The 25,655-nt window shown below is 39.9% G+C and overlaps 1 protein-coding gene across 1 annotated transcript in view; it reads left to right on the top strand.

The window, feature by feature from the left end:
* Window positions 1-12,541, top strand: part of ACAD11 (acyl-CoA dehydrogenase family member 11) — a 117,066-nt gene extending 104,525 nt beyond the window's left edge. The window contains exons 18-20 of the mRNA XM_086352066.1: window positions 6,884-7,000; window positions 9,227-9,336; window positions 10,464-12,541. Coding sequence (XP_086208192.1) covers window positions 6,884-7,000; window positions 9,227-9,336; window positions 10,464-10,578 — 342 coding nt within the window. The 3' untranslated portion in view covers window positions 10,579-12,541. The remainder of the gene's footprint in view (window positions 1-6,883; window positions 7,001-9,226; window positions 9,337-10,463) is intronic.
* Window positions 12,542-25,655: the final 13,114 nt, after the last annotated feature.

Here is a 25,655-nt window from a genome sequence, read left to right as displayed (position 1 = left end):
TGTCTTACAGTTCATTGATTTGTTCCTTTGTCTCTTCCATTTTGCTAGCCATCCACTGCCCATCCACTGAGGTTTTTATTTAAATTGTTACATTTTTCAGTTATAAAATATCCATTTGGTTCTTTATTTCTTCTGTTTCATTACTAATATTTAAGTTTCTTTGCTGAGACTTTCTGTTTTCTCATTTGTTTCTACTGTGTTTACATTTACTAATTGAAGCATTTTTATTATAGTTGCTTTAAAGTCTTTGGTTAGAAATTATAACATCTCTGTCACCTCAGTGTTCACATAATCATTCATTTTCAGACTTCCTGGGTTTTGACATGACAAAAGATTTTTTATTAAAACCTAAACATTTTCATATTATATTATGAGTCCTTATTTAAACCTTCTATTTTAGCTGGGTTTATCTGGCAGTACTCAGTTAGAGTAAGGGGATGCACTACCTCTGCCGGTAGGTAGAAGTCCAGGTTTCCGCTCAGCCTACATTGATACCTGTGGATAGAGATGTTTTCTTATCACTGAGTGGTCCCCATTGACATCATAGAAGGGAGAGAACTTGCTCCTGGTGTCACTCCTTACTTGTCTGATACCACCCTGGACAGGGTGTTGAGGTACCTCATTACAGCACTCAGAACGGTGGAAGCCTATGTTGGCATGAGTTGGGGTGGGGTCAATGATACTTTTCTGCAGTATTTGGCATAGGTAGAGTGGTTATTCTCTAAGTTTTCTGTCTTTTTAGCTGCCCTTTCCCAGTCCTTCAGCTATAGACAGTAGACTTTTGTTGAGGCTCTTTTTCATTTGATTTTTGTCTGTGCTCATTGGCATTTTCAAGTTGCTGGCTTCTTCAGCTCCAAGTCTGGGATATATGAGACAAAGAGAAAATCCAAGGAACTTAATTTCATGTTCTTTTTCTGGTCCAAAAGTCCCTTGCAGTCTGCCTTCTTCTCTCTACCTTTCAGAGTCTTCTTATGCTTGTTTTATAGACAATGCCCATGTTTGGTTTGTACTTTGTCGAAGGAATAGGGGAAAGTACATCTATTCCATCTTCCTGGAAACAGAAGTCTTTGGAAGCACAAGTTTCTTAATTTGTGCAGGTATTCTCTAAACTACTGTCTAAAGTTCTCTGGGAAAGGCTAAACTAGAGAATGGGAACTGGTACTGGAGCTTAAGTAGAGTCTCCTTCACTCTAGGTCTGGAGCTTGGGAAACACACCCTCAGGCATGTATGACGATCATATAGATTTAACAACTTAGATGAAATGGATCAACTCCCCAAAAACCTACCAACTACCAAAACTCACTGAATATGAAATTGCTGTTGTTGTTCAGTCACTCAGTCGTGTCGGACTCTTTGCAACCCCATGGACTGCAGCACACCAAGCTTCCCTGTCCTTCACCATCTCCCAGAGCTTGCTCAAACTCATGACTGTTGAGTCGGTGATGCCATCCAACATATCATCCTTTGTTGTCCCCTTCTCTTCCTGCCTTCAATCTTTCCCAGCATCAGGGTCTTTTCTAATGAGTTGGCTCTTTGCATCAGGTAGCCAAAGTATTGGAGTTTCAGCTTGAGCATCAGTCCTTCTGAATATTCAGGATGGATTTCCTTGAGGATTGACTGGTTGGATCTCCTTGCAGTCCAAGGGACTCTCTAGAGTCTTCTCCAAAACCATGGTTCAAAAGCACCAATTCTTTAGTGCTGAGCACTCTTTATGGTCCAGCTCTCACATCCATACATGACTACTAGAAAAACCATAGCTTTGATTATATGGACCTTTGTCGACAAAGTAATGTCTCTACTTTTTAATACACTGTTTAGGTTTGTTGTAACTTTTCTTCCAAGGAGCAAATGTCTTTTAATTTCATGACTGCAGTCACCATCTGCAGTGATTTTGGAGCCCCGCAAAATAAAGTTTCTCACTGTTTCCATTGTTTCCCCAACTATTTGCAATGAAGTGATGGGACTGGATGCCACAATATTAGTTTTTGAATGTTGAATTTTAAACTAATTTTTTCACTCTCCTCTTTCACCTTCATTAAAAGATTCTTTAGTTCCTCTTCACTTTCTACCTTAAGGGTGGTGCCATCTGCATATCTGAGGTTATTGATATTTCTCCTTGCAGTCTTGATTCCAGCTTGTGCTTCATCCAGGCAGCATTTCATATGATGTACTCTGCATATAAGTTAAATAAGCAGGGTGACTATACAGCCTTGACATACTCCTTTCCTACTTTTGAACCAATCTGTTATTCCATGTCTGATTCTGACTGTTGCTTCTTGACCTGCGTACAGGTTTCTCAGGAGGTATGTAAAGTGGTCTGATACTCCCAACTGTTTAAGAATTTTCCACAGTTTGTTGTGATCCACACAGTCAAAGGCTTTAACATAGTCAATGAAGCAGAAGTAGATGTTTTTTGGAATTCTCTTGCTTTTTCTATGATCCAGCATATGTTGGCAATTTGATCTCTGGTTCCTCTGCCTTTTCTAAATCTAGCTTGAACATCTAGAAGTTCTTGGTTCATGTACTGTTGAAGAATAGCTTGGAGAATTTTGAGCATCACTTTGCTAGCATGTGAGATGAGTGCAATTGTGCAGCAGTTTCGACATTCTTTGGCATTGTCTTTCTTTGAGATTGGAATGAAAACTGACCTTTTTCAGTCCTGTGACCACTGCTTAGTTTTCCAATTTGCTGGCATATTGAGTGCAGCACTTTCACAGCATCATCTTTTGGGATTTGAAATAGCTCAATGGAATTCCATCACCTCCATTAGCTTTGTTCATAGTGATTCTTCCTAAGGCCCACTCAACTTCACATTCTAAGATGTCTAGCTCTAGGTGATAGATCACACCATCATGATTATCTGGGTCATGAAGATCGTTTTTGTATAGTTCTGTGTATTCTTGCCACCTCTTCTTAATATCTTCTGCTTCTGTTAGGTCCATACTGTTTCTGTCCTTTATTGTGCCCATCTTGGCATGAAATGTTCCCTTGGTATCTCTAATTTTCACGAAGAGATCGCTAATCTTTCCTATTCTATTGTTTTCCTCTATTTCTTTGCATTGTTCACTTAGGAAGGCTTTCTTATCTTTTGGAACTCTGCATTCAGAGAGACATATCTTTCCTTTTTTCCTTTGCCTTTCATATCTCTTCTTTTCTCAGCTATTTGTAAGGCCTCCTCAGACAACCATTTTGCCTTTTTGCATTTCTTTTTCTTGGGGGTGGTTTTGAACACTGCCTCCTATACAGTGTTACAGACTTCTGTCCATAGTTTTTCAGGCACTCTGTCTATCAGATCTAATCCCTTGAATCTATTTGTCACTTCCACTGTATAATCATAAGGGATTTGATTTAGGTCATAGCTGAATGGCCTAGTGGTTTTCCCTACTTTCTTTAATTTAAGTCTGAATTGTACAATAAAGAGTTCATGATCTGAGCTACAGCCAGCTCCTGGTCTTGTTTTTACTGACTGTATAGAGCTTCTTCTTCTTCAGCTGTAAAGAATATAATCAATATGACTTCGGTATTGACCATCTGGTGATGTCCATGTGTAGAGTAGTCTCTTGTGTTGTTGGAAGAATATGAAATAGATAACCCTAAATGCTTCTATTAAAGAAGTTGAAGTCACAATTTAATATATCTTGAAAAAAGAAATCTTCAGGCCCAAATGGTATCAGTGGTGAATTCTGATGAATTACTAAAGAAGAAATAACACCAATTCTACACAATTTCTTCCAGGAAAATGAAGAAGAAGAAGCACATTCCAGCTCATTTATGAGACCAAAATTACCAAACAACAAGCTACAGACCACTATAGATACAAAAATCTAGAGCAATCCAGCAGTATATAAAAAGAACAACCAAGTAATGTTTATCCCAGGAATACAAGGCTGATTCATATTCATATGTCAATCATTAAGAAAATTATTCATTGTAATCTACCATATTAACTGCCTAAAAAAAAAACCCACATGATCATATCAATTGATGCAAAATGGCAACTAAAAATCAGCATCTATTCATGATACACTAGAGATAAAAAGGAATTTATTTAACCTGATTCAGACCATCTAAAAATTCTACAGCTAACATCATACTTAGTAATGAAAGACTGAGTGTTTTAATTCCCGAAATTGAGAACAAAAGATGTTTACTCTCACGATTGTTCTTTATTGTTATAGAGGAGGTCTTAGCCATTGCAGTGAGACAAGAAAAAGAAAGTTCTTAGTTGGGGGAAAAAAATAAATAAAACTGTGCCTCTTTGCAGACAACATGATTGTATATAATATCCTTAGGAATCTACCAAGCAAAACAAACAATCCCTCCTAGAACTAAAAATAAGTGAGTTTGGCAAAGTCTCAGAATTATATCAACATATAAAATTAATTTTATTTCTATATACTGCATGCTAAGTCACTTCAGTCATGTCCAACTCTTTATGACACTATGGACTGTAACCCACCAGACTCCTCTGTCCATAGTTAAGAATACTGGAGTGGACTGCCATTGCCCTCCTCCAGGAGATCTTCCTGACCCAGGGATTGAACCCACGTCTCCTGTAGCTCCTGCATTGGCAGGTGGGTTCTTTACCACTAGCTAGCAGTGAACATTTGGAAGCTGAACTTTTTTAAATACCATTTTACAATAGACTAAGAAAGGAAATAGGTACACATATAACAAACTATGTATGCTATCTATATACTAAAAATTATAAAAGTAATGAAAGAAGCCTAAATAAATACAGAGAAATACAGAATGTATAGATGGCAAACAAACACATCAGCACCTGCTGCTGCTGCTGCTAAGTCACCTCAGTCGTGTCCGACTCTGTGCGACCCCATAGACGGCAGCCCACCAGGCTCCCCCGTCCCTGGGATTCCCCAGGCAAGAACACTGGAGTCGGTTGCCATTTCCTCCTCCAATGCACGATAGTGAAAAGTGAAAGTGAAGTCACTCAGTCGTGTCCGACTCTTAGCGACCCCATAGACTGCAGCCTACCAGGCTCCTCTGCCCATGGGATTTTCCAGGCAAGAGTACTGAAGTGGGTTGCCATTGCCTTCTCTGACATCAGCAACTACGGAAATACAAATTAAAACCACCATGAGATATCTCTGCACATTGTGAAAATGGCTAAGTACTCACTATACCTAGTGCTGATAACTGGAACTCTCATACACTGCTGGTGGGAAGGTAAAATGGCATAGTCACTCTGGAAAATGTTGACAGCTGATAAGTATTTACCACATGACCTAATAACTCCACTCCTGGAATTTGCTTTTAAAAATGAAAAGGTATATTCACACAAAAAGTCACATACAGATATTTACAGAAGCTCTTTAATAATCACCAAAAATTGAAAACAGCCCAAATGTCCTTCAGCAGGTAAATGGATAAACAAATTGTGGTACATCCCTACAGTGGAATACTACTCACTGATAAAAAGGAAGGGGCAGTTGATAAACAGAACAATTTGGATGACATTCAAATGAATTATGCTGAGTGAAGGAAGCTGGCCTCTAAATAACACATGCTAAAGAATCCCATTTATATGACCTTTGGAAAAAGGCAGTAGTATAATAACTGACAAACCTAGACAGCATGTTAAAAAGCAGAGATATCACTTTTCCAACAAAGATCTATATCATCAAAGCTATGTTTTTTCCTGGACTCATGTATGTATGTGAGAGTTGGACCATAAAGAAGGCTGAGAGCTGAAGAATTGATGCTTTTGAACTGTGGTGTAGGAGAAGACTCTTGAGTCCCTTGGACAGCAAGATCAAACCAGTCAATCCTAAAGGAAGTCAACCCTGAAAATTCATTGGAAGGACTGATGCTGAAGCTGAAGTTCCAATACTTTGGCCACCTGATGTAAAGAGCTGACTCATTAGAAAAGACCCTGATACTGGGAAAGACTGAGAGCAGGAAGAGAAGGGGTGACAGAAGATGAGATGGTTGGATGGCGTCATTAGTACAATGGACGTGAGTACTCAATGGACATTAGCTCAGTGGACATGAGTGCTCAAAGGACTGCATGCTGCATTCCATGGGATCGCAAAGAGTTGGACACAACTCTTCTCAGGTAGCTCAGATGGTAAAGTGTCTGCCTGCAATGCAGAAGATCTGGGTTCAATCCCTGGGTTGGGAAGATCCCCTGGAGAAGGAAATGACAACCCACTCCAGTACTCTTGCCTGGAAAATTCCATGGATGGAGGAGCCTGGTAGGCTACAGTCCATGGGGTCACAAAGAGTCGGACATGAATGAGCAACTTCACTTCACTTCAACAACAACATAATAACTGAGAACCATTCAGTGGTTTCTACAGGTTAGAGGTAGGGCTATTAAGGGGCAGCATGAGGGAGTTTTGGGGGGAAAATGAAACTGTTTTATATCTTTATTGTAGTTATGCCAGTCTATGAATGTGTTAGAAAAAGTTATGTTTACTAAATAAATAATAGTAACAATACAACGAAGGACTGATGGACCATTCTCACACTGCAATTGTCTTGGGAATTATGTAGACTGTCTGTAAGCAGATCCACCACCTACACTTTACAAGTTTCAATGGGACTATGCAGTTAGCATTTAAAATAGCCAGTATGGGGAGTCTTGGCAACAAGACAGTTGCTCAGTTTGGCTGTCTTGACTTTAGACACCAGAATATCCAAAATAAATTATTTTTATGAACAAATAAATTTTTTTTCTAAAATCTTCCAATGTTACCTGCAGCCACACCAAATACTGTGTATATGGCTGGGTGGTTATATCAAACTGAGTCTTCCATTTAAAAATATTAATATATAGAATAGGTTGTTTTCATGTGTTATATGAGGACCTCAGACACCAGCTTATTTCCTCCTTCTTCTGCTGCCCTTTGTTCCCCTCCAGGAGGTGGTAGCTCACTGGATAGCTGAAAGCCGCATTGCCATTGAGGAGATCCGCTTGTTGACCCTGAAAACTGCCCACAGCATTGATACTCTGGGCAGTGCTGCTGCTAAGAAAGAGGTGAGGACCTTTGGACCACAATCTGCCAAGTAACACGTTTCTCCCACACTTTGGGCATTCCGGGTTTCATGGTGACTGGAGGGCACTCAGAATATTGGAAGTTTCCAATTTGATTTTGGTTTAAAGATTATAAATGTATATCATTTGCCAGTTTTCCTTTCACTGGGCTGCTTTAGGGAATGATTTTCAGGATGAAGAATATCTTCAGCTTTCTCAAGATGCAGCAACAGAAGGTAGGAAAATACTAGACTTTATATAGACTTGGAATTGTACCCGGTATGTCACCTTCTGCCAACCTCTTGACCTTGAGCAAAGTAACTAATCTGCCTATGACCTAGAGTTCCAATGAAGAATAACCAAGTTGATGTAGAATGTGGGGCACTATGCTGCCACATAGAAATGTTTCATAGAAAGTCCTTCTTGTCTTCTGCCTTATGTTTCTGGCTTATTTGGAATAAGAACATAATTATTTAACTATAAAATCAATGATACTTCCATGTTCTAGCTATTGTAAATAGTGCTGCAATTAACAATGGGATACATATATCTCTTTCAGTTTTGGTTTCCTCAGGGTATATGCCTAGCAGTGGGATTACTGGGTCATATGGTGGTTTTATTCCTAGTCTTTTAAGGAATCTCCGTACCATCTTCCATAGTGGCTGTATCAATTTACATTCCCACCAACAGTGCAAGTGTTCCCTTTTCTCCACACTCTCTCCAGCATTTATTGTTTGTAGACTTTTTGATGATGACCATTCTGACCAGTGTGAAGTGATATCTCATTGTAGTTTTGATTTGCATTTTTCTAATAATGAGCGATGTTGAGCATCTTTTCATGTGTTTGTTAGCCATCTGTATGTCTTCTTTGGAGAAATGTCTGTTTAGATCTTTTCCCCATTTTTGGATTGGGTTGTTTGTTTTTCTGGTGTTGCACTGTATGATCTACTTGTATATTTTGGAAATTTATCCCTTGTCCATTGTTTCATTTGCTATTGTTTTGTCCCATTCTGAGGGTTGTCTTTTCACCTTGCTTATAGTTTGCTTTGCTGTGCAAAAGCTTTTAAGTTTAATTAGGTCCCACTTGTTTACTTTTGTTTTTATTTCCGTTATTCTAGGAGGTGGGTCACAGAGGATCTTGCTTTGATTTATGTCATCAAGTGTTGTGGCTATGTTTTCCTCTAAGAGTTTTATAGTTTCTGGTCTTACATTTAGGTCTTTAATCCATTTTGAATTTATCTTTGTGTATGGCACTATTTACAATAAAAACAGCACTATTTACAATATCAAGAACATGGAAGCAACCTAGATGTCCATCAACAGATGAATGGATAAAGGAGTTGTGGTACATACACACAATGGAGTATTACTCAGCCATAGAAAGCAACACATTTGAGTCAGTTCTGATGAGATAGATGAACCTAGAACCTATTAAACAGAGTGAAGTGTATCAGAAAGATAAAGATAAATACCATATTCTAATATATATATACAGAATCTAGAAAAATAGTACTGAAGAATTTATTTACAGGGCAACAATAGAGAAACAGACAGAGAATAGACTTATGGACATGGGAACAGGGGAGGAGAGGGTGAGATGTATGGAGAGAGTAACATGGAAACTTACAGTATCATATGTAAAATAGATATCCAATGGGAATTTGCTGTATGGCTCAGGAAACTCACACAGGGGCTCTGTATCAACCTAGAGAGGTGGGATGGGGAGGGAGAAGGGAGGGAAGTTCAAAAGGGAGGGGATATATGTATACCTAAGGCTGATTCATGTTGAGGTTTGCATAAAACAGCAAAATTCTGTAAAGCAATTATCCTTCAATAAAAATAAATCAATTTTTTAAAAAAATCAATGACACTGCTAAGGGAAAATGATTAGTGAAGACTCTTTACCTCTTTATGATCCCTAACATGATGAGTATCATTTATCAGCTGCCTGAAATCCTTCTGCAAACAAGGCGAGGCAAGTTATAAATAAATTAATAGAATGTAATTTGGATGAGATAGTTCTTTCCAGAAGGTCTGTGTTGACTGAAATATGGCCTAATGGCTGCATTAGCAGATCTTTTTGGCTTTCATCAAAGATCCTGTTTCAGTGGTGAGTGTTTGTGGAAAAGTTCTCTTGTTTCTTTTCACAAAGAACATACAGATTAGATAAAATTCTGTCACACATATTGTCTAAGAAAATAACATTCTTCTTACATCTTGTTTATGTAGATTGCAATGATTAAAGTGGCTGCCCCCCGTGCCGTCTGCAAAATTATTGACCGGGCCATCCAAGTGTGTGGAGGTGCGGGTATTTCCCAGGATTACCCTCTGGCTCACATGTGAGTGCTGTGTGCTAAGTAGTTTCAGTCATGTCTGACTCTTTGCAACCCTATGGATGGTAGCCCGCCAGGCTCCTCTGTCCATGAGATTCTCCAGGCAAGAATACCAGGGTGGGTTGCCATGCCCTCCTCCAGGGGATCTTCCCAACCCAGGGATCCAACCCACTTGTCTTATGTCTGCTGTATTGGCAGGCAGTTTCTTTACCATTAGCCCCACCTGGGACCCTCTAACTAACATGTCATCTAATCACCATCTACATTTAATGGTGTTAGGGTTAAATATCTGCACATGCTTTGATACTGTTTACAAAGAAAATAAAAATAACTAACTTACTTTAAAGCATAATTGAAAGCTAACTGAGGTTAATATAGGTACTTTACAATAGATCTCTGTATCCATAAATAGTTTTATAATTACAATTGTCATTTCCCTCAGTTGTGTTCACTTTTACCCCGAGAGGATGCACTGAGGGTTCCTGGACGTAAATAACTCATGAGGGTTCACCCTGGAACAGGAAGGAGGACAGGGGCAGAGCTGGTCAAAACGGGGCCCAGAGCCAGGCTTAGGTAGGCACTTAGGACGCTTTACCACCCACACCCATAGCTGTGGCCAGACTGCAGCCATTCCTGCCAGCCAACACATCATGTCCACATGGTGAGTGCTGAGATCAAGAAGATACACTCAGCACCGGACGTGATATCACCTTCTCTGTCACACTGGGGATAAGAATCTGGTGCCCCGCCAGTTTTCCCCCATCAATTTTTAATACGAAAGAACTGAATATATAGTACTATATATCTATATTATATAAAAGTTATATATTCTTCATGGCCTGTGTTACCCAAGATGTCTCCTAGCAACTTCTAGTACCTTACAGCCATCCAAGAATGAGATTAAGCCCACTGCACCATGCCATTTAAGACTCCACTCCCAAAGTGAGGACTTTACAATGACATTTCACAAGCCCTTGGGCTTACTTTTCTTGATTTTCCCTGTGCAATTTTTCTTATCACTGCCTTGGTGAGATTTCAAACACTAATAATCTTGGCTTAGAATCGGAGTGACTGTTGAGGCATCAGGTTTCTCTATGATAAGTCCTGCCACTCTGTTCTTTATGTTTTTGCAGGTATGCCCTAACGCGGACTTTGCGCATAGCAGATGGGCCTGACGAAGTCCACCTTTCAGCAGTTGCAAAAATGGAGCTGAGGGACCAAGCCCAAAGCCTGAGGGCCAAGATATAGGAGGTGACACCACCTCACCTTGATACATAATATTTTTCCACTTTTGTAACAGCTTGAGCACAGGATTAATTACTCACTTTGGTAAAAATTTGAGCATCTGTTTTAATCAATGACTTTTATCATTTCAAGGATCACACTTGAAATTTTATAATCTCAAGGGTTTAAGTAAAAAAGGAAATTTTATAGCTGTTGTCATTCAAACACCTAAACGTATATAGCATTTAGTTTTTAAACACACTACTTGTAAAGAAATCATGAAGTAGATTGGAGAACTAAATCATAAGCATAAAAATATTTTTACTTTTTTACTTTCAGGAATTGTTCCATTTAAATAAATATTAAATAAATATTTAATCACTACTTTGTAAAAATATAGTGGGATCTCCTTTTGGTCATTGGTTTTAGGGGTTGGTTTAACACTGTATGGTATTGTTTGCATTGAATGAGGCATGACTGGGTCATTTTAGAGTTTATATTGTTATAAGGCTCTTCATAATTCAGCAGGAGCATTTATCCATAAAATCTGATTATGGTTTAAAGTTTACTAGAAGACATGCATCTTATAAGAAAATAAAATTAAGAAAAATTTTAATTATGTATAAAATGTTGATGTGAACAATGGATGTTTTAACCTACAAGAAAGTTATAAGTTTTGAGAGGAGATTAAAAACAATCTGCTCTGAACAATGTTTTGTTAAAAGCAATACCCTAAGCCAACATTCTTGTGGCGTGTTAAATCCGTGCTGCCAGAACTACAGCCCTGGACCACTTGTAAATCTTGAGCACCTGAATTATGTGGTCAGCATAACTTAGGAACTGAATTTCTGATTTTTAAAAATTTTAATTAATTTAGATTCTCAACTCAGTTACTGGAAGACTTTTAAGTATGCTTAGAATAACTTGGACATGTGAATTGTCTGTGGCAAATGTAAATTTTTTTAAGTCTAAATGCAAGTATTTTGAATGAAAATTTAGCACCCAAATTAAGAAAGTACAAAATATACACCAGATTTTGAAAACTTAGTACAAAAAAATAAATGTTTCATTAATACATTTTAAATATTGATTACTTGTTGAAATGTTAATATTTTTGATATATTGAATTAAGTAAAATATATTTAAATTAATTTTACCTGTTTCTTGTTACATTTTTAGTTTCTATGGATGCCATTAGAATAGTTACTGACAAATTTTTAAAATTTTCAAATGAAAGTATTTTGAATTCAAAAAGCTTTAAAACTGTACATGAATTTATTGATGTGCATGCTGCTGCTACTGCTAAGTCGCTTCAGTCGTGTCCGAATCTGTGTGACCCCATAGACGGAAGCCCACCAGGCTCCCCCGTCCCTGGGATTCTCCAGGCAAGAACACTGGAGTGGGTTGCCATTTCCTTCTCCAGTGCATGAAAGTGAAGAGTGAAAGGGAAGTCTCTCAGTCGTGTCCGACTCTTAGCGACCCCATGGACTACAGCGTACCAGGCTCCTCTGTCCATAGGATTTTCCAGGCAAGAGTACTGGAGTGGGGTGCCATTGCCTTCTCTGATTGATGTGCATAAATTATTGTAATCATTATTTAAATGTTTTCCTGGAATGGGGGTGGGTACCCAGCATTTGACAAAGACCTGGGTTCTGAGTCTTGTGTATCATGTGGGCTTTGTAAACATTTGCCTTCGAGCCTTAACCTTGTGGTATCTTGTATTTCCTTCTGTATGCTGGGATTAACTTTTAAACTTAGAGGACCCTTATCTATTGAGGGCTTGTGTGATAATCACTGAAGCTGTATAAAAATACTCTGATACTTGTGAACAACAATAAAGCCTTCTATAAGGCATCCTTTTTTAGGTGGATAAAATCTTATAACCCAAGCTATTCAATCTTATTACTAGTTTTAAAAATTGCAACTTAAAAGAAATCAAGATTGTTTCTGACCAATTAGAATTAAAAGTTGTATCTGGTAATTGTAATTTTGTGATACTTTTTTCCTCCTTGAGAAAAACTGGCTGAATTGGTGGTGGACTTATTTCAATTGATCTGTTTCTATCTGTCTGTCATATACGCAGCTGTCCTCTCCCCATGCGATCCATATCACCTCTCTCACCTACCTTTAATTTATTCAGATAAAATCATATTAAAAACCATAGTAAAGATTGTTGAAAGAAAAAATTCCAGTCAACAAAGACTAAAGTAAGATCAAGGGCCCCTTCCCTTAATCACAGTGAGTGAATGACTGACTGTAAACATGGGAGTGACGGGTCCACTTCCAGGGTCTCCTCAGGCTGTCACTGCAAGTCACTCTGAGCAGTCCACCCCGGACAGTCAGCCACGTTTGCCAGTCATTTGAGCCCTCACAGGTTTAAAATGAGAAGTCGCCCTTCAGGTAACCTCACATAGGAAGAAAGGGAGAGCTCACCAGTTAGTGGGCAGCAGCAGGGAAGGAGGGGCAGCGTCTGCCCAACTGGAAGTCACCATAAGGCTTTACACAAAAGCGGCCACAGAAGGCGTGGCTTGTCCAGGGAATAGCCAGGTAAGGATCTCCAGGAGTTGATGGTTTAACCTTTAAGAACACACAAGAGAAAGTTCAGGTAATCATGGAGGAGCTTTTCTCATAAGCCTGTTTATAAGGCTTCCCCCAGGTCCATGTCTCCCCAGCTCTTCCCACAACTCTGGTCTACTTGCATCTCATAGGCCTGTTTTGTTCAGTTGCTCAGTCTTGTACGACTCTATGCAACCTCATGGACTGCAGCACACTAGGCTTCCCTGTCCTTCACTGTCTCTGGAGTTTGCTTAACTCATGTCCATTGAGTCAGTGACGTCAACCAACCATTTCATCCTCTGCCGTCCCCTTCTCCGGCCTTCAATCTTTCCCAGCATCAGGGTCCTTTCCAGTGAGATGGCCTTCCCATCAAGTGGCCAAAATATTGGAATTTCAGCTTCAGTATCAGTCCTTCCAATGAATATTCAGGGTTGATTTCATTTAGGATGGACTGGTTCGATCTTGCCGTGCAAGAGGCTCTCAAGAGTCTTCTCAGGCACCACAGTTCAAAAGCATCAGTTCTTCAATGCTCAGACTTCTTTGTGGTCCAACTCACATCCATACCTGAAAAACCATAGATTTGACTATACAGACCTTTGATGGCAAAGTAACATCTCTGCTTTTTAGCACACTGTCTAGGTTTGTGATAGGTTTTCTTCCAAGGAGCAAGTGTCTTTTAATTTCATGGCTGCAGTCACCATCCCCAGTGATTTTGGAGCACAAAAAAATAAAGTCTGTCACAAAGATCCTTTCTTGACCACTTGTTCTGAACCAGCATCACCTGCTCTCCAGCCCCTTTATACCATTCTTCTCACAGCACTGATCACTTGACATATCTACTTACTTATGGTCTGTCTGCTCAGTAGAGTCCACTTTTTTTGTGTATTGGAACCATGCATGGCTAGTACACACTCAAAAATAGTATGAATGAATGAATTCATGTGCATGATTGCTTTCCTGATCCCTGATTTGCAGTTGTTGAGAGGGCAAAGCATTTATTTGTAAGTCTATAAACAAAAACAGAACGGAAGCCTGAGCACTAGCCCAAGAACACAGAGGCTGGACAACAGACCCAGACCGAAAGTGAATGTGAAAGTCTTCACTGGGACTGAGAAAGGATATTAGAGCCCCAGCAGTGGGGGCACACAGCAGTTTGGGCTGATCAACTGATGAAATACTTGTTTTTAATAAGTAACAATTCAGAGAATGCACAATGACTTTTTTCTTTACTTTCTTAAAAAATTCAGTTATTTTTTAACAATATTGGTTTGATTTTTGCCATATATCAACATGAATTAGCCATAGGTGTATATATGTCCCTTCTTTCTTGATCTCCCTTCCACCTCCCACCTTTTCCCATCCCTGTAGATTGTTACCTAGAGTCCCAGTTTGAGTTCCCTGAGTAATAAAACAAATTTCCACTGGCTATCTGTTTTATGTATGGTAGTGTGTATGCATCTAAGCTACTCTCTCCGTTTATCTCACCCTGTCCTTCCTGCCTTGTTCCCTTGTCCATAAGTCTCTTCTCTGTGTCTGTGTCTCCATTGCTGCTATGCACATAGGTTCATCAGTACCGTCTTTCTAGATTCCATGTATATGTGTTAATATACAATATTTGTTTTTCTCTTTCTGACTTACTTCACTCTGTATAATAGGCTCTGGGTTCATCCACCTCATTAGAACTGACTCAAATGTGTTCCTTTTTATGGCCAAGTAGTAGTCCATTGTATATACGTACCAACATTTTTTTATCCATTCATCTGTCAATGGACATCTATGTTGCTTCCATGTCCTAGCTATTGTAAATAGTGCTGCAAGGAACATTGGGGTACATGTGTCTTTTTCAGTTTTGGTTTCCTTACTGTATATGCCTAGAAGTGGTATTGCTAGGTTGTATGCTGGTTTTATTCCTAGTTTTTAAAAAGATCTCCATACTGTCTTCCATCGTGGCTGTATCAATTTACATTCCCACCAACAGTGCAAGAAGGTTCCCTTTTCTCTGCACCCAGTCCAGCATTTATTGTTTGTAGACTTTTTGATGATGGTCATTCTGACCGGTGTGAGGTGATATCTCATTGTAGTTTTGATTTTGTTTTTTTTCCCACTATTTGATTGGGTTTTTCTTTTTTTTCTGGGATTGAGTTGTATCATCTGCTTGTATATTTTGGAAATTAATCCTTTGTCCATTGTTTCATTTGCTATTATTTTCTCCCATTCTGAGGATTGTCTTTTCACCTTGTTTATAGTTTCCTTTTCTGTGCAAAATCTTTTAAGCTAGTTAGGTCCCACTTGTTTATTTTTGTTTTTATTTCCATTATTCTAAGAGGTGGGGCATATTTATTTTTTAAAAATTTCCTTGATGTGGAGTCCAACCTAATCATCCAGAGTGCTGTGATCAGCTCAAGGTACAGAGGGAAGACAGGATAACTAAGAAAAACAAAACCACATTCAGTGATTGTTAGAATTTTCTAATTTTCCAAATTAGGATTCAGGGAAGAGTCCTCATTTAATTCAGGGCAAAAAGCATTCAGGGTTTATGATCCTGCCATAATATTTTTATTTTTATTTCTTCGGGTATCTCTTTCTCATAATTTTGTGATTATCATGAAGAAAATCCAAACATTCTAGTGTAAGACTGTGGTTGCAATAAGTTTTGTGAAACAAGAGTTTCTTTAAAACTTTTATTTTTAATTGGAGGGTAGTTCCTTTACAATGTTGTGTTGGTTTCTGCCATATGTGACTCAGCCTTAAGTATACATATATCCCCTCCTTCTTGAATCTCTCTCCTACTCCATCCCCATCTCACCCCCCTAGGTCATCACAGAGCACCAGGTTGAGTTCTCTGTATTATACAGGAGTTTCCCTGTAGCTATATATTTTTTTTTTACTCTTATTATACACTTTATTCAAGGAATCTTTGTTGAAAATACAGTCCTACAATATAAGATTCTTATAGAAAGTAAGTTAAAGCAGATGCACGACAGTATATGTGTGAAATCTTGGATTTCACACTATAGAAACAGACCTTTATACTGGTGAGGGATCTGTACATGAAACATGGACAAGGCTTTGCTTTATTCCGACAAAGCACAGTCCACATTTAATGATACATATGATCTGAGAGAACAATTCTGCAAGTTAAAGACACTGATGATGTTCCAAAGATTCTAGTTGATAATGAGTGTGACTTAGAAGATGACAGAGTTGTAAGAAAGGAACAAGTCAAAATCCAGCAAGAAAATAGAACAACTGTGTGTTCTTTGACTCCTCTGGGAGTGTCTGAGGGTCTCCTGCAGAGGCATGGGTCAGCATTGGCGTGCCGCTGGGACAGGGCACTGGCCAGCAGCCTCTACCACTAGCTATCTACTTAACATATGGGAATGTGTATGTTTCAATGCTACTCTCTCAATTCATCCCACCCTCCCTTCCCCCACTGTGTCCACAAATCTGTTCTCTATGTCTGTGTCTCTATTCTTGCCCTGCAAAGAGATTCATCCATACCATTTTTCTAGATTTTGTATATATGTATTAATAAATGATTACACTTCCCTGGGAGCTCAGATGGTAAAAAATCTGCCTGCAGTACAGGCTCTGCACTGGTTCAATCCCTGGGTTGGGAGGATCCCCTGGAGAAGGGAATGGCAGCCCACTCAAGTGTTCTTGTCTAGAGAACTCCAAGGACAGAAGGATTCTCTCACTTAGAAAACTTCCCCAGTCCTGTATTCTCAAGGCTTGCTCCCTTCCTGTAAATGTAACATTTAGGTGTTTTCTCTGTGATTACCCCATCCAAATGTCTCTACCCTTCTAATATATACACGCATACATTCCTTACCGCTTCCTCTGGTTTGGCTTTCTCATGAGAATGGCCAGCTTGTAACATACTATGTATCTTTCTTTTTTATTTGGCTTATTATCCCCCATTTCCCATTAAGAAGTATGCTTTAGCAGAGAGGGGATTTGTGTATTTGCCTCAATGCTACACACTTAGTGTCTAGAACAATGCCCAGCCAGTGCGTGTTAGATCCTCACTAAACATTTGTTGAATGTGTCAATGGAATTCTTCCAGCTACTGGAGCGCACGGATCCCAGGAAGTTTGCTTTCCTCTCCATCAGGAGTGTGCAGCAGTGACTCATGTTTACCCATTGGCCATGTGTGTGCTTAGTCACTCAGTTGTGTCTGACTCTTTGTGATCCCCTGGACTGTAGCCCCCCAGGCTCCTCTGTCCATGGAATTCTCCAGGCAAGAATACTGGAGTGGGTTGCCATGCCCTTCTCCACTCACTGGCCATGCAGAAGCCTAAAAAACCTAAAGCCCTGTTTCTTAATCCTGGTTGAACATCAGAATCCCAGTTTAACTCAAGTGCCCCAGCCCAACCCGAATCCAGTGCTGGTGATGGTGACTTCAGGAGTGACTTGAAGGGATTCTGGAGAAACGAGGGCCACTCCCTGCAAATCCTGATCAGGTCTGTTTTAGAGTGTCTGGCTGAAAACCCCAGGAAGAGACTGGCTAATGTGTGCTAAAGGAAATCTGCTAGGTGAGTGTGGAAGCAGATGACCAAGAAAGCCTGGAGGCTCTTGCCAGGAAAGGCCACAGGGAGGGAGAGCAACTGACCAGCAGAGCTGACCTCCCTGGCCCCCATGCTCCTCAGCTGTACCTCTGCCCCACCCCGCCACTCAGGTTCCCAGGAGCCCCTGGCTGGGCAAACTCATTGCAGAGATCACCAGGGCCTGTTCTGCAACAGAGAGAGAAAAGAGAAATAGCATCTGCCACATGTATGGTTGTAAATTGTCTAGTGCCACATTTCAGTTCAGTTGCTCAGTCGTGTCCGACTCTTTGTGACCCCATAAACAGCAGCATGCCAGGCCTCCCTGTCCATCACCAACTCCCAGAGTTCACCCAAACTCATGTCCATTGAGTCGGTGATGCCATCCAACCATCTCATCCTCTGTCATCCCCTTCTCCTCCCGCCCTCAATCTTTCCCAGCATCAGGGTCTTTTTAGATGAATCAGCTCTCTGCATCAGGTGGCCAAAGTATTGGAGTTTCAACTTCAACATCAGTCCTTCCAGTGAACAACCAGGCCTGATCTCCTTTAGGATGGATTGGTTGGATCTTCTTGCAGTACAAGGGACTCTCAAGAGTCTTCTCCAACACCACAGTTCAAAAGCATCAATTCTGCGCTCAGCTTTCTTTATAGTCCAACTCTCACATCCATACATGACTACATTTAAAGAAACATAAAAAATTAATTTTAACTATATATTTTATTTAACCTAATATATCCAAATATTGGGGCTTCCCTGGTGCCTCAGCAGTAAAGAATCTGCCTGCAATGCAGGAGATGCCAGAGACACGGGTTCAGTCCCTGGGTCAGGAAGATCCCCTGGAGGAGGGCATGGCAACCCACTCCAGTATTCTTGCCTGGAGAATCCCATGGACAGAAGAGCCTAGTGGGCTCTAGTTCATGGGGTCTCAGGGTCAGACATGACTGAAGTGACTGAGTATACACACACACACACACATCCATATATTATCATTCCAACATGTAATCAATAACAACAAGTACCAGTAAGATATTTTTCACTTTTTCCCCCAAAATCCAAAGTATATTTTACATTTACAATACATCTCAATTTGGAAGCTAATTTTTCAATGCAAATACTTGAACTGTAAAAAGTTAATTGTAGTTTTCATAAAACTTACAGTTGAAAAAATAGATTCATATACTTGAATTGTTTTATGCACATTAAGTTTTTAAAAGCATCAGCTTTTAAAATTAAAAAAAGTTAATTAAAGTGAAATTTAAAAACTAGTTCATCAGATACATTTCAAGTGCTCAGTAGCTACAAATGGCCAGTGGCTATTGTGCTGGCCAGTATGACCATGAGACACTGACCGGCCGCACTACATGCAGGAAAGGCCTCGGGGCATTAAATATGGAGAACAGATGCTGAGCAGCCAAAAGCAACTGTTTACCACTGTGACTAAGGGAAGACAGTATTTTTATATCTTCTATGTTTTGGTCTGATGAAGGAAGGTTAACTCCAGGGCATTTCCTTTATTTAGAAAAGAAAACAAAACAAACTCATAATGAAAAGGAATCGCTAAGTATTTCTAGTTATCAAAGGTCCTGTGGTAAGCCATTCCTAAAGATCATGCGAGGGGAAAATTGGTATCTGTTCAGGGCGGTTAAGGTTTCCAAGTAGGAAAAAAGCTTGGCTCTAATACATAGTAACAGAAGGGTGTAAACTCAGTCTCTAGAGATCACATATTTGATTCGTGAGCCAGAGTCCTCCCTGCTTCATGGGAATTAATAATAATCTTGTCACAGAAATGGAGGCAACACTTTTAATAAAATTCAAAACTGTTATCATCAGTTATTCTCTCCCAACCGATCCTCTACAAATTGTTTATGATGAGGTTTGAGGTTTTTGGCTTCAGGAGAGATGACCCCCAAATGGTCTACTTGTTGCATTTCATTCCGTTTAGTCCATTATAACTTGTATATCTGTCTCCAAGACACTAAAGGAACTTTCTATTACTAAGGGACTAAGCCATGAATGAGGCTGAAGGGATGACCCTCACATCTGGTGTAGATGTTCGGTGCTTCCTTCTCAAACCGCTGACTGCACATGAGTTAGATTTAAATTCTAAATCCATTTGAAACCTTTCTGCAAGAAGTCTCCTGCCAACCCATCAAGACAGCTAGACTAAATCCCAAAGGAGTAAATAATTTAACAGGCAAACCACAACATGTTGTGATCCTCACATATTAAGTTAATGGGGATTTTTTTTTGTTCTTTTTAACCTTTCTTTTAGGGTTAGAAATCTCTCAGCTGGAATTCCATCACCTCCACTAGGTGTGTTTGTAGTAATGCTTCCTCAGGTCCACTTGTCTTCACATTCCAGAATGTCTGGTTCTAGGTGAGTGACCCCACCGCTGTGGTTATATGGGTCATTAAGAGCTTTTTTGTACAGTTCTTTTGTGTATTCTTGCCACCTCTTCTTAATCTGCTTCTGGTAGGTTCTTGCCATTTCTGTCCTTTATTGTGCCCCTCTTTGCATGAACTGTTCCCTTGGTATCTCTAATTTTCTTGAAGAGATCTCTAGTCTTTCCCATTCTGTTGCTTTCCTCTATTTCTTTGCATTGATCGCTGAGGAAGGCTTTCTTATCTCTCCTTGCTATTCTTTGGAACTCTGCATTCAGTTGGGTGTATCTTTCTCTTTCTCTTTGCCTTTTGTTTCTCTTCTCAGCTATTTGTAAACCCTCCTCAGACAACCACTTTGCCTTCCTGCATTTCTTTTTCTGGGAATGGCTTTTGTCACCGCCTCCTTTAGTCACTGCCTCCTGTACAAGTTACAAACCTCCATCTATAGTTCTTCAGGCACTCTGTCTACCAGATCTAGCCCCTTGAATCTATTCATCACCTCTGTATAATCATATACATCACCTCACTGTATAATCATAAGGGATTTGATTTAGGTCATACCTGAGTGGCCTAGTGGTTTTCCCTACTTTCTTCAATTTGAGCTTGAATTTTGCAATAAGGAGCTGATGATCTGAGCCACAGTCAGCTCCTGGTCTTATTTTTGCTGACTGTATAGAGCTTCTCCATCTTCAGCTGCAAAGAATACAATCAATCTGATTTTGGAATTGACCATCTGGTGATGTCCATGTGTAAAGTCGTCTCTTGTTTTGTTGGAAGAGGGTGTTTGCTGTGAATAGTGCGTTCTCTTGGCAAAACTCTGTTAGTCTTTGCCCTGCTTCATTTTCTACTCCAAAGCCAAACTTGGCTGTTACTCCAGGTATCTCTTAACTTCCTACTTTTGCATTCCAGTCCCCTATGAAGAAAAGGACATCTTTTTCTGGTCTTAGTTCTAGGAGGTCTTGTAGGTCTTCATAGCATCGTTCAACTTCAGCTTCTTCAGCATTATGGTTGGGGCATAGACTCAGATTACTGTGATATTGAAAGGTTTGCTTTGGAAATGAATGGACATCATTCTGTTGTTTTTGATACTGCACCCAAGTGCTGCATGTCAGACTCTTCTACTGACTATGAGGGCTACTCCTTTCCTTCTAAAGGATTCTTTCCCACAGTATAATGGCCATCTGAATTAAACTCACCCATTGCCATCCATTTTAGTTCACTGATTCCCAAAATGTTGATCGATACTCACTCTTGCCATCTCCTGTTTGACCGCATCCAATTTACCTTGACTCATGGACCTAAAATTCCTGGTTCCTATGTAGTATTGTTCTTTACAGCATGGGACTTTACTTTCACCACCAGACACATCCACAACTGGGCATAATTTCCACTTTGGTTCTGCCTATTCATTCTTTCTGGAGCTATTTCTCTGCTCTTCCCCAGTAGCATATTGGACACCTACCAACCTGGGGGCTCATTTTTCATTGTCATATCTTTTTGCCTTTTCATATTGTCCATGGGGTTCTCAAGGCAAGAATACTAAAGTAGTTTGCCATTCCCTTCTCCAATGGACCACATTGGTCAGGCCCTGACTAGCAGGGACCTGCCCTTGAGTAGCTCCACATAGCTGGAAGACATGCTCAGCACCCTGGTTATCCCACTGCTGATCCTTGTTGAGTGTGTAAACCTTCACTGGCCAATGGATATTGGCTGTTGGATGCAGTACTGGAGAAGACTCCTGAGAGTCCCTTGGGCAGAAAGGAAATCAAATCAATCAATCCTAAAGGAAATCAACCCTGAATATACTTTGGAAGGACTGATGCTGAAGCTCCAATACTTTGACAACCTGATGGGAAGAGCCAACTCATTGGAAAAGACCCCGATGCTGGGAAGGATTGAGGGCAAGAGAAGAAGGGGGTGACAGAGGATGAGAAGGTTGGATGGTATCACTGACTCAGTGCACATGAGTTTGAGCAAACTCCAGGAGATTGTGAAGGACGCGGTAGCCTGATGTGCTGCAGTTCATGGGGTCATAAAGAGTCAGACATGACTGAGTGACTGAACAACAGCAACAAACTTTCTTTTGCAGACAAAGTTTGAAAAGCCATCCAGAAGAACAGAGGCAGAAGCCACCAGTTACAGAAGCTTTACCATTTTTCTCCAAGTACAGCACAAATGCTGAGGGACTTAAAATAGTTTCTTCCTATTCAGTGTTATTGCCTCATGATTCCTCAAAGTATTAAATCATAAAGACTTTGTATTTATAAAGAGATGAAGCAAGATGACCCTAGACCAACTGGAATTGACAGAACACCAGATTAACTTTAGAGCTGAGGAGGAAAAGACCTCAGTCCCAAGCAATTCACCCAGTCCATCTGAGTGCCCACGGGGACACACTTGCCCACAGACCTGGGTTTTCCTGGCCTTCAGGAGGTCTTTCAGCCAGTTGACAACTCCCTTAACCTGAAACCCCCACCCATTTTTACTAGAAAGTACCAGGTTTTCATCAATCACATGACCTTGAGAAAATAAACTGGTACTTACATGGAAAATATTTTTCAAATTTCTAAGATCCCATTTCCACTGCAGAAAGTTGAGCATTGTGAACAAGATGAGTCTGAAGCAACTTCAGCTGAAGGATCTAGAAGCAGGAAGCAAAAGAGGATCAGAGATGGGATTTCTCCCCACTTTGGGCCTCCAGCCCCAACTCCAAACCTCAGGGGGTCTGAGCAGCTGGCATTGTTGAAAATACCTAGAAGTCAGAGGAGACTGTCCTGGAACAGCAATCTGTAATTTTGTGAACAGCCCATGCTGTTTACAGCACTGAGCAGCACTGGCTCAGGCACAGCCCAGGCTTCTATTAATGCCAGTTGGTAAAACTTTGCCATTAACTATCAATTGCATAATGTTTTGGGGTTTTTTTGCGATTTTTATTGAGAAAAACTGATTTATACAAGCACGGTTCAATTCATTCACCAAATACTTAGTGAATTCCTACTATGTTCTAAGTATAATACTAAATTCTGGGGGATCTAAAGTGGATAAGACAGACATGATCCCTGAACGCACAAAACTTAACTTCCTGTGGGAAGATGGTCAGGTAAATACAAGGCTTTCATTAACAAAGTCCACGATATCAGGGGGGTCATGGGAGGCTCCCAGACCTGAAGAGCAGTGCTATGAAAAGAACAGTGCTATAAGAAGGTTTGGAGGAAAAGGTTGGCGAATTCTAGAAACTGAGCAGTTCACTATTTGGGGGATGATACAGAGATAGCAGGAGAGATGATGCCAGAGAAAGAAGGGGCTGGAACATGAAGGGCCCTGTGGCCAAAGACAAGCCGCTGGACTTGGTCCTGAGAGCAGCAAGGAGTCAAGGAAGTGAACGTGGGATTAAAAAGGTCGTATCTGGTTTTGGAACTATTGCTCCATGAAATATGGATTAGACTCAGACCATGTTAGAAGTCAGACACCAAGTAGGATCCTATGTGCTGAACTAAGGCAACATGTTGGAAGGCTTTGCAGTGGGGAGACAGACTGGAGATGGACGCTGGACATATTTAAGCTGTAGAAGAAATAAAATGTAGTTAATTAAAAGTGATGTTGTAAGAGAGGCTGAAATCAAGGATGATGCTCATGGTGTGGCATGGCAATTGGCCAGGAATAGAAGGTTAACTCTTTTATTTAATGGATTTTGTTTTAGTTTTCACTTTACACCTTTGATGTGGCTGAGATATACATGCATGTAAGTAAATGAGGTGGGGCCACTCTGTGGATCTTTTCTTATGCAGGGTGGGACTATATGAAGGTAGCCAGTTGCCTCAATAATCCATTTCTCCTCTCTCACCCACATGCACACACATGCCTAGGGGAAAGGGCATCTTTATCACATGCTATTTATCATGTACTTGGACTGATAGTTTGTTTGCTTCTGTTGACGTTTTATGTTTACAGTGCCTATGCCAAGTTTCAATTTTCTGTAGCTTTTTAATGTATTTTAAAAACTGGTTGAACACAAAGATAAACTCAAAATAGGTTAAAGACCTAAATGCAAGACCAGAAACTATAAAACTCTTAGAGGAAAACATAGGCAGAACATGTGTTGACATAAAGCAAGATCGTCTGTGACCCACCTCCTAGAGTAATGGAAATAAAAACAAAAGTAAACAAGTGGGACCTGATTAAACTTAAAAGCTTTTGCACAGCAAAGGAAACTATAAGCAAGGTGAAAAGACAACCCTCAGAATGGGAGACAATAATAGCAAATGAAACAACGGACAAAGGATTAATTTCCAAAATATATAAGCAGACCATACAATTCAATACTAGAAAAACAAACAACCCAATCAAAAAGTGGGAAAAAGACCTAAACAGACATTTCTTCAAAGAAGACATACAGATGGCTAACAAACATATGAAAAGATGCTCAACATCGCTCATTATTAGAGAAATGCAAATCAAAACTACAATGAGATATTACCGCACACCAGTCAGAATGGCCATCATCAAAAAGTCCACAAACAGTAAATGATGGAGAGGGTGTGCAGAAAAGGGAACATTCTTGCACTGTTGGTGGGAATGTAAATTGATACAGCCACTATGGAAGACAGTATGGAGATTCCTTAAAACACTAGGTATAAAACCAGCATATGACCCAGCAATCCCACTCCTAGGCATATACCCTGAGGAAACCAAAATTGAAAGAGACACCTTCATCCCATTGTTCGTTACAGCACTATTTACAATAGCTAGAACATGGAAGCAACCTAGATATCCATCGACAGATGAATGAATAATGAAGTTGTGGTACATATACACAATGGAATATTACTCAGCCATAAAAGGGAACACATTTGAGGCAGTTCTAATGAGGTAGATGAACCTAGAATCTATTATAAAAAGTGAAGTGAATCAGAAAGAGAAAGATAAATATCGTATTCTAACGCATATATACACAATCTAGAAAAATGGTACTGAAGAATTTATTTACAGGGTGGCAATGGAGAAACAGACATAGAGAATAGACTTATGGACATGGGGAGACGGAAGGAGAGGGTGAGATGAATTGAAATAGTAACACGGAAACTTACATTACCATATGTAAAATAGATAGCCAACGGGAATTTACTGTATGGTTCAGGAAACTCACACAGGGGCTCTGTATCTACCTAGAAGGGTGGGATGGGGAGGGAGATGGGAGGGAGGTTCAAAAGGGAGGGGATATATGTATACCTATGGCTGACTCATGGTGAGGTTTGACAGAAAACAGCAAAATTCTGTAAAGCAGTTTTTCTTCAATAAAAATAAATAAATTAAAAAATTGGTTGACTAATTCATTATCCAGTTTCTTTCTAATATTTCTGTTATATTCTTATACAAATAAGCCATAAAATCATTTTGTTGGGGTTTTGATTGAGATTGTGTACTTTAGGGACAACTTATATCTCTACAATATTTAATCATCCTATCCAGGAATAAGACATGGCTGTCCATTCAAGAATTCATCCATGTTGCTCAGTAGAGGGCTAGTCATCATAGAAAACTTGCACATTCCATATTAAAGTTATTCCTAAATGTTTTCTTCCTTTTGTTGTGGATAATATTTTGTCTATTGAGTTT

Source organism: Bos grunniens, chromosome 1 (genome assembly GCF_055505025.1).
Source record: "Bos grunniens cultivar Pamir isolate PY7600 chromosome 1, Bosgru_T2T1.0, whole genome shotgun sequence".
In the NCBI taxonomy this organism is placed as follows: Eukaryota; Metazoa; Chordata; class Mammalia; order Artiodactyla; family Bovidae; genus Bos; species Bos grunniens.
This window is presented reverse-complemented; position numbering and strand designations above follow the sequence as displayed.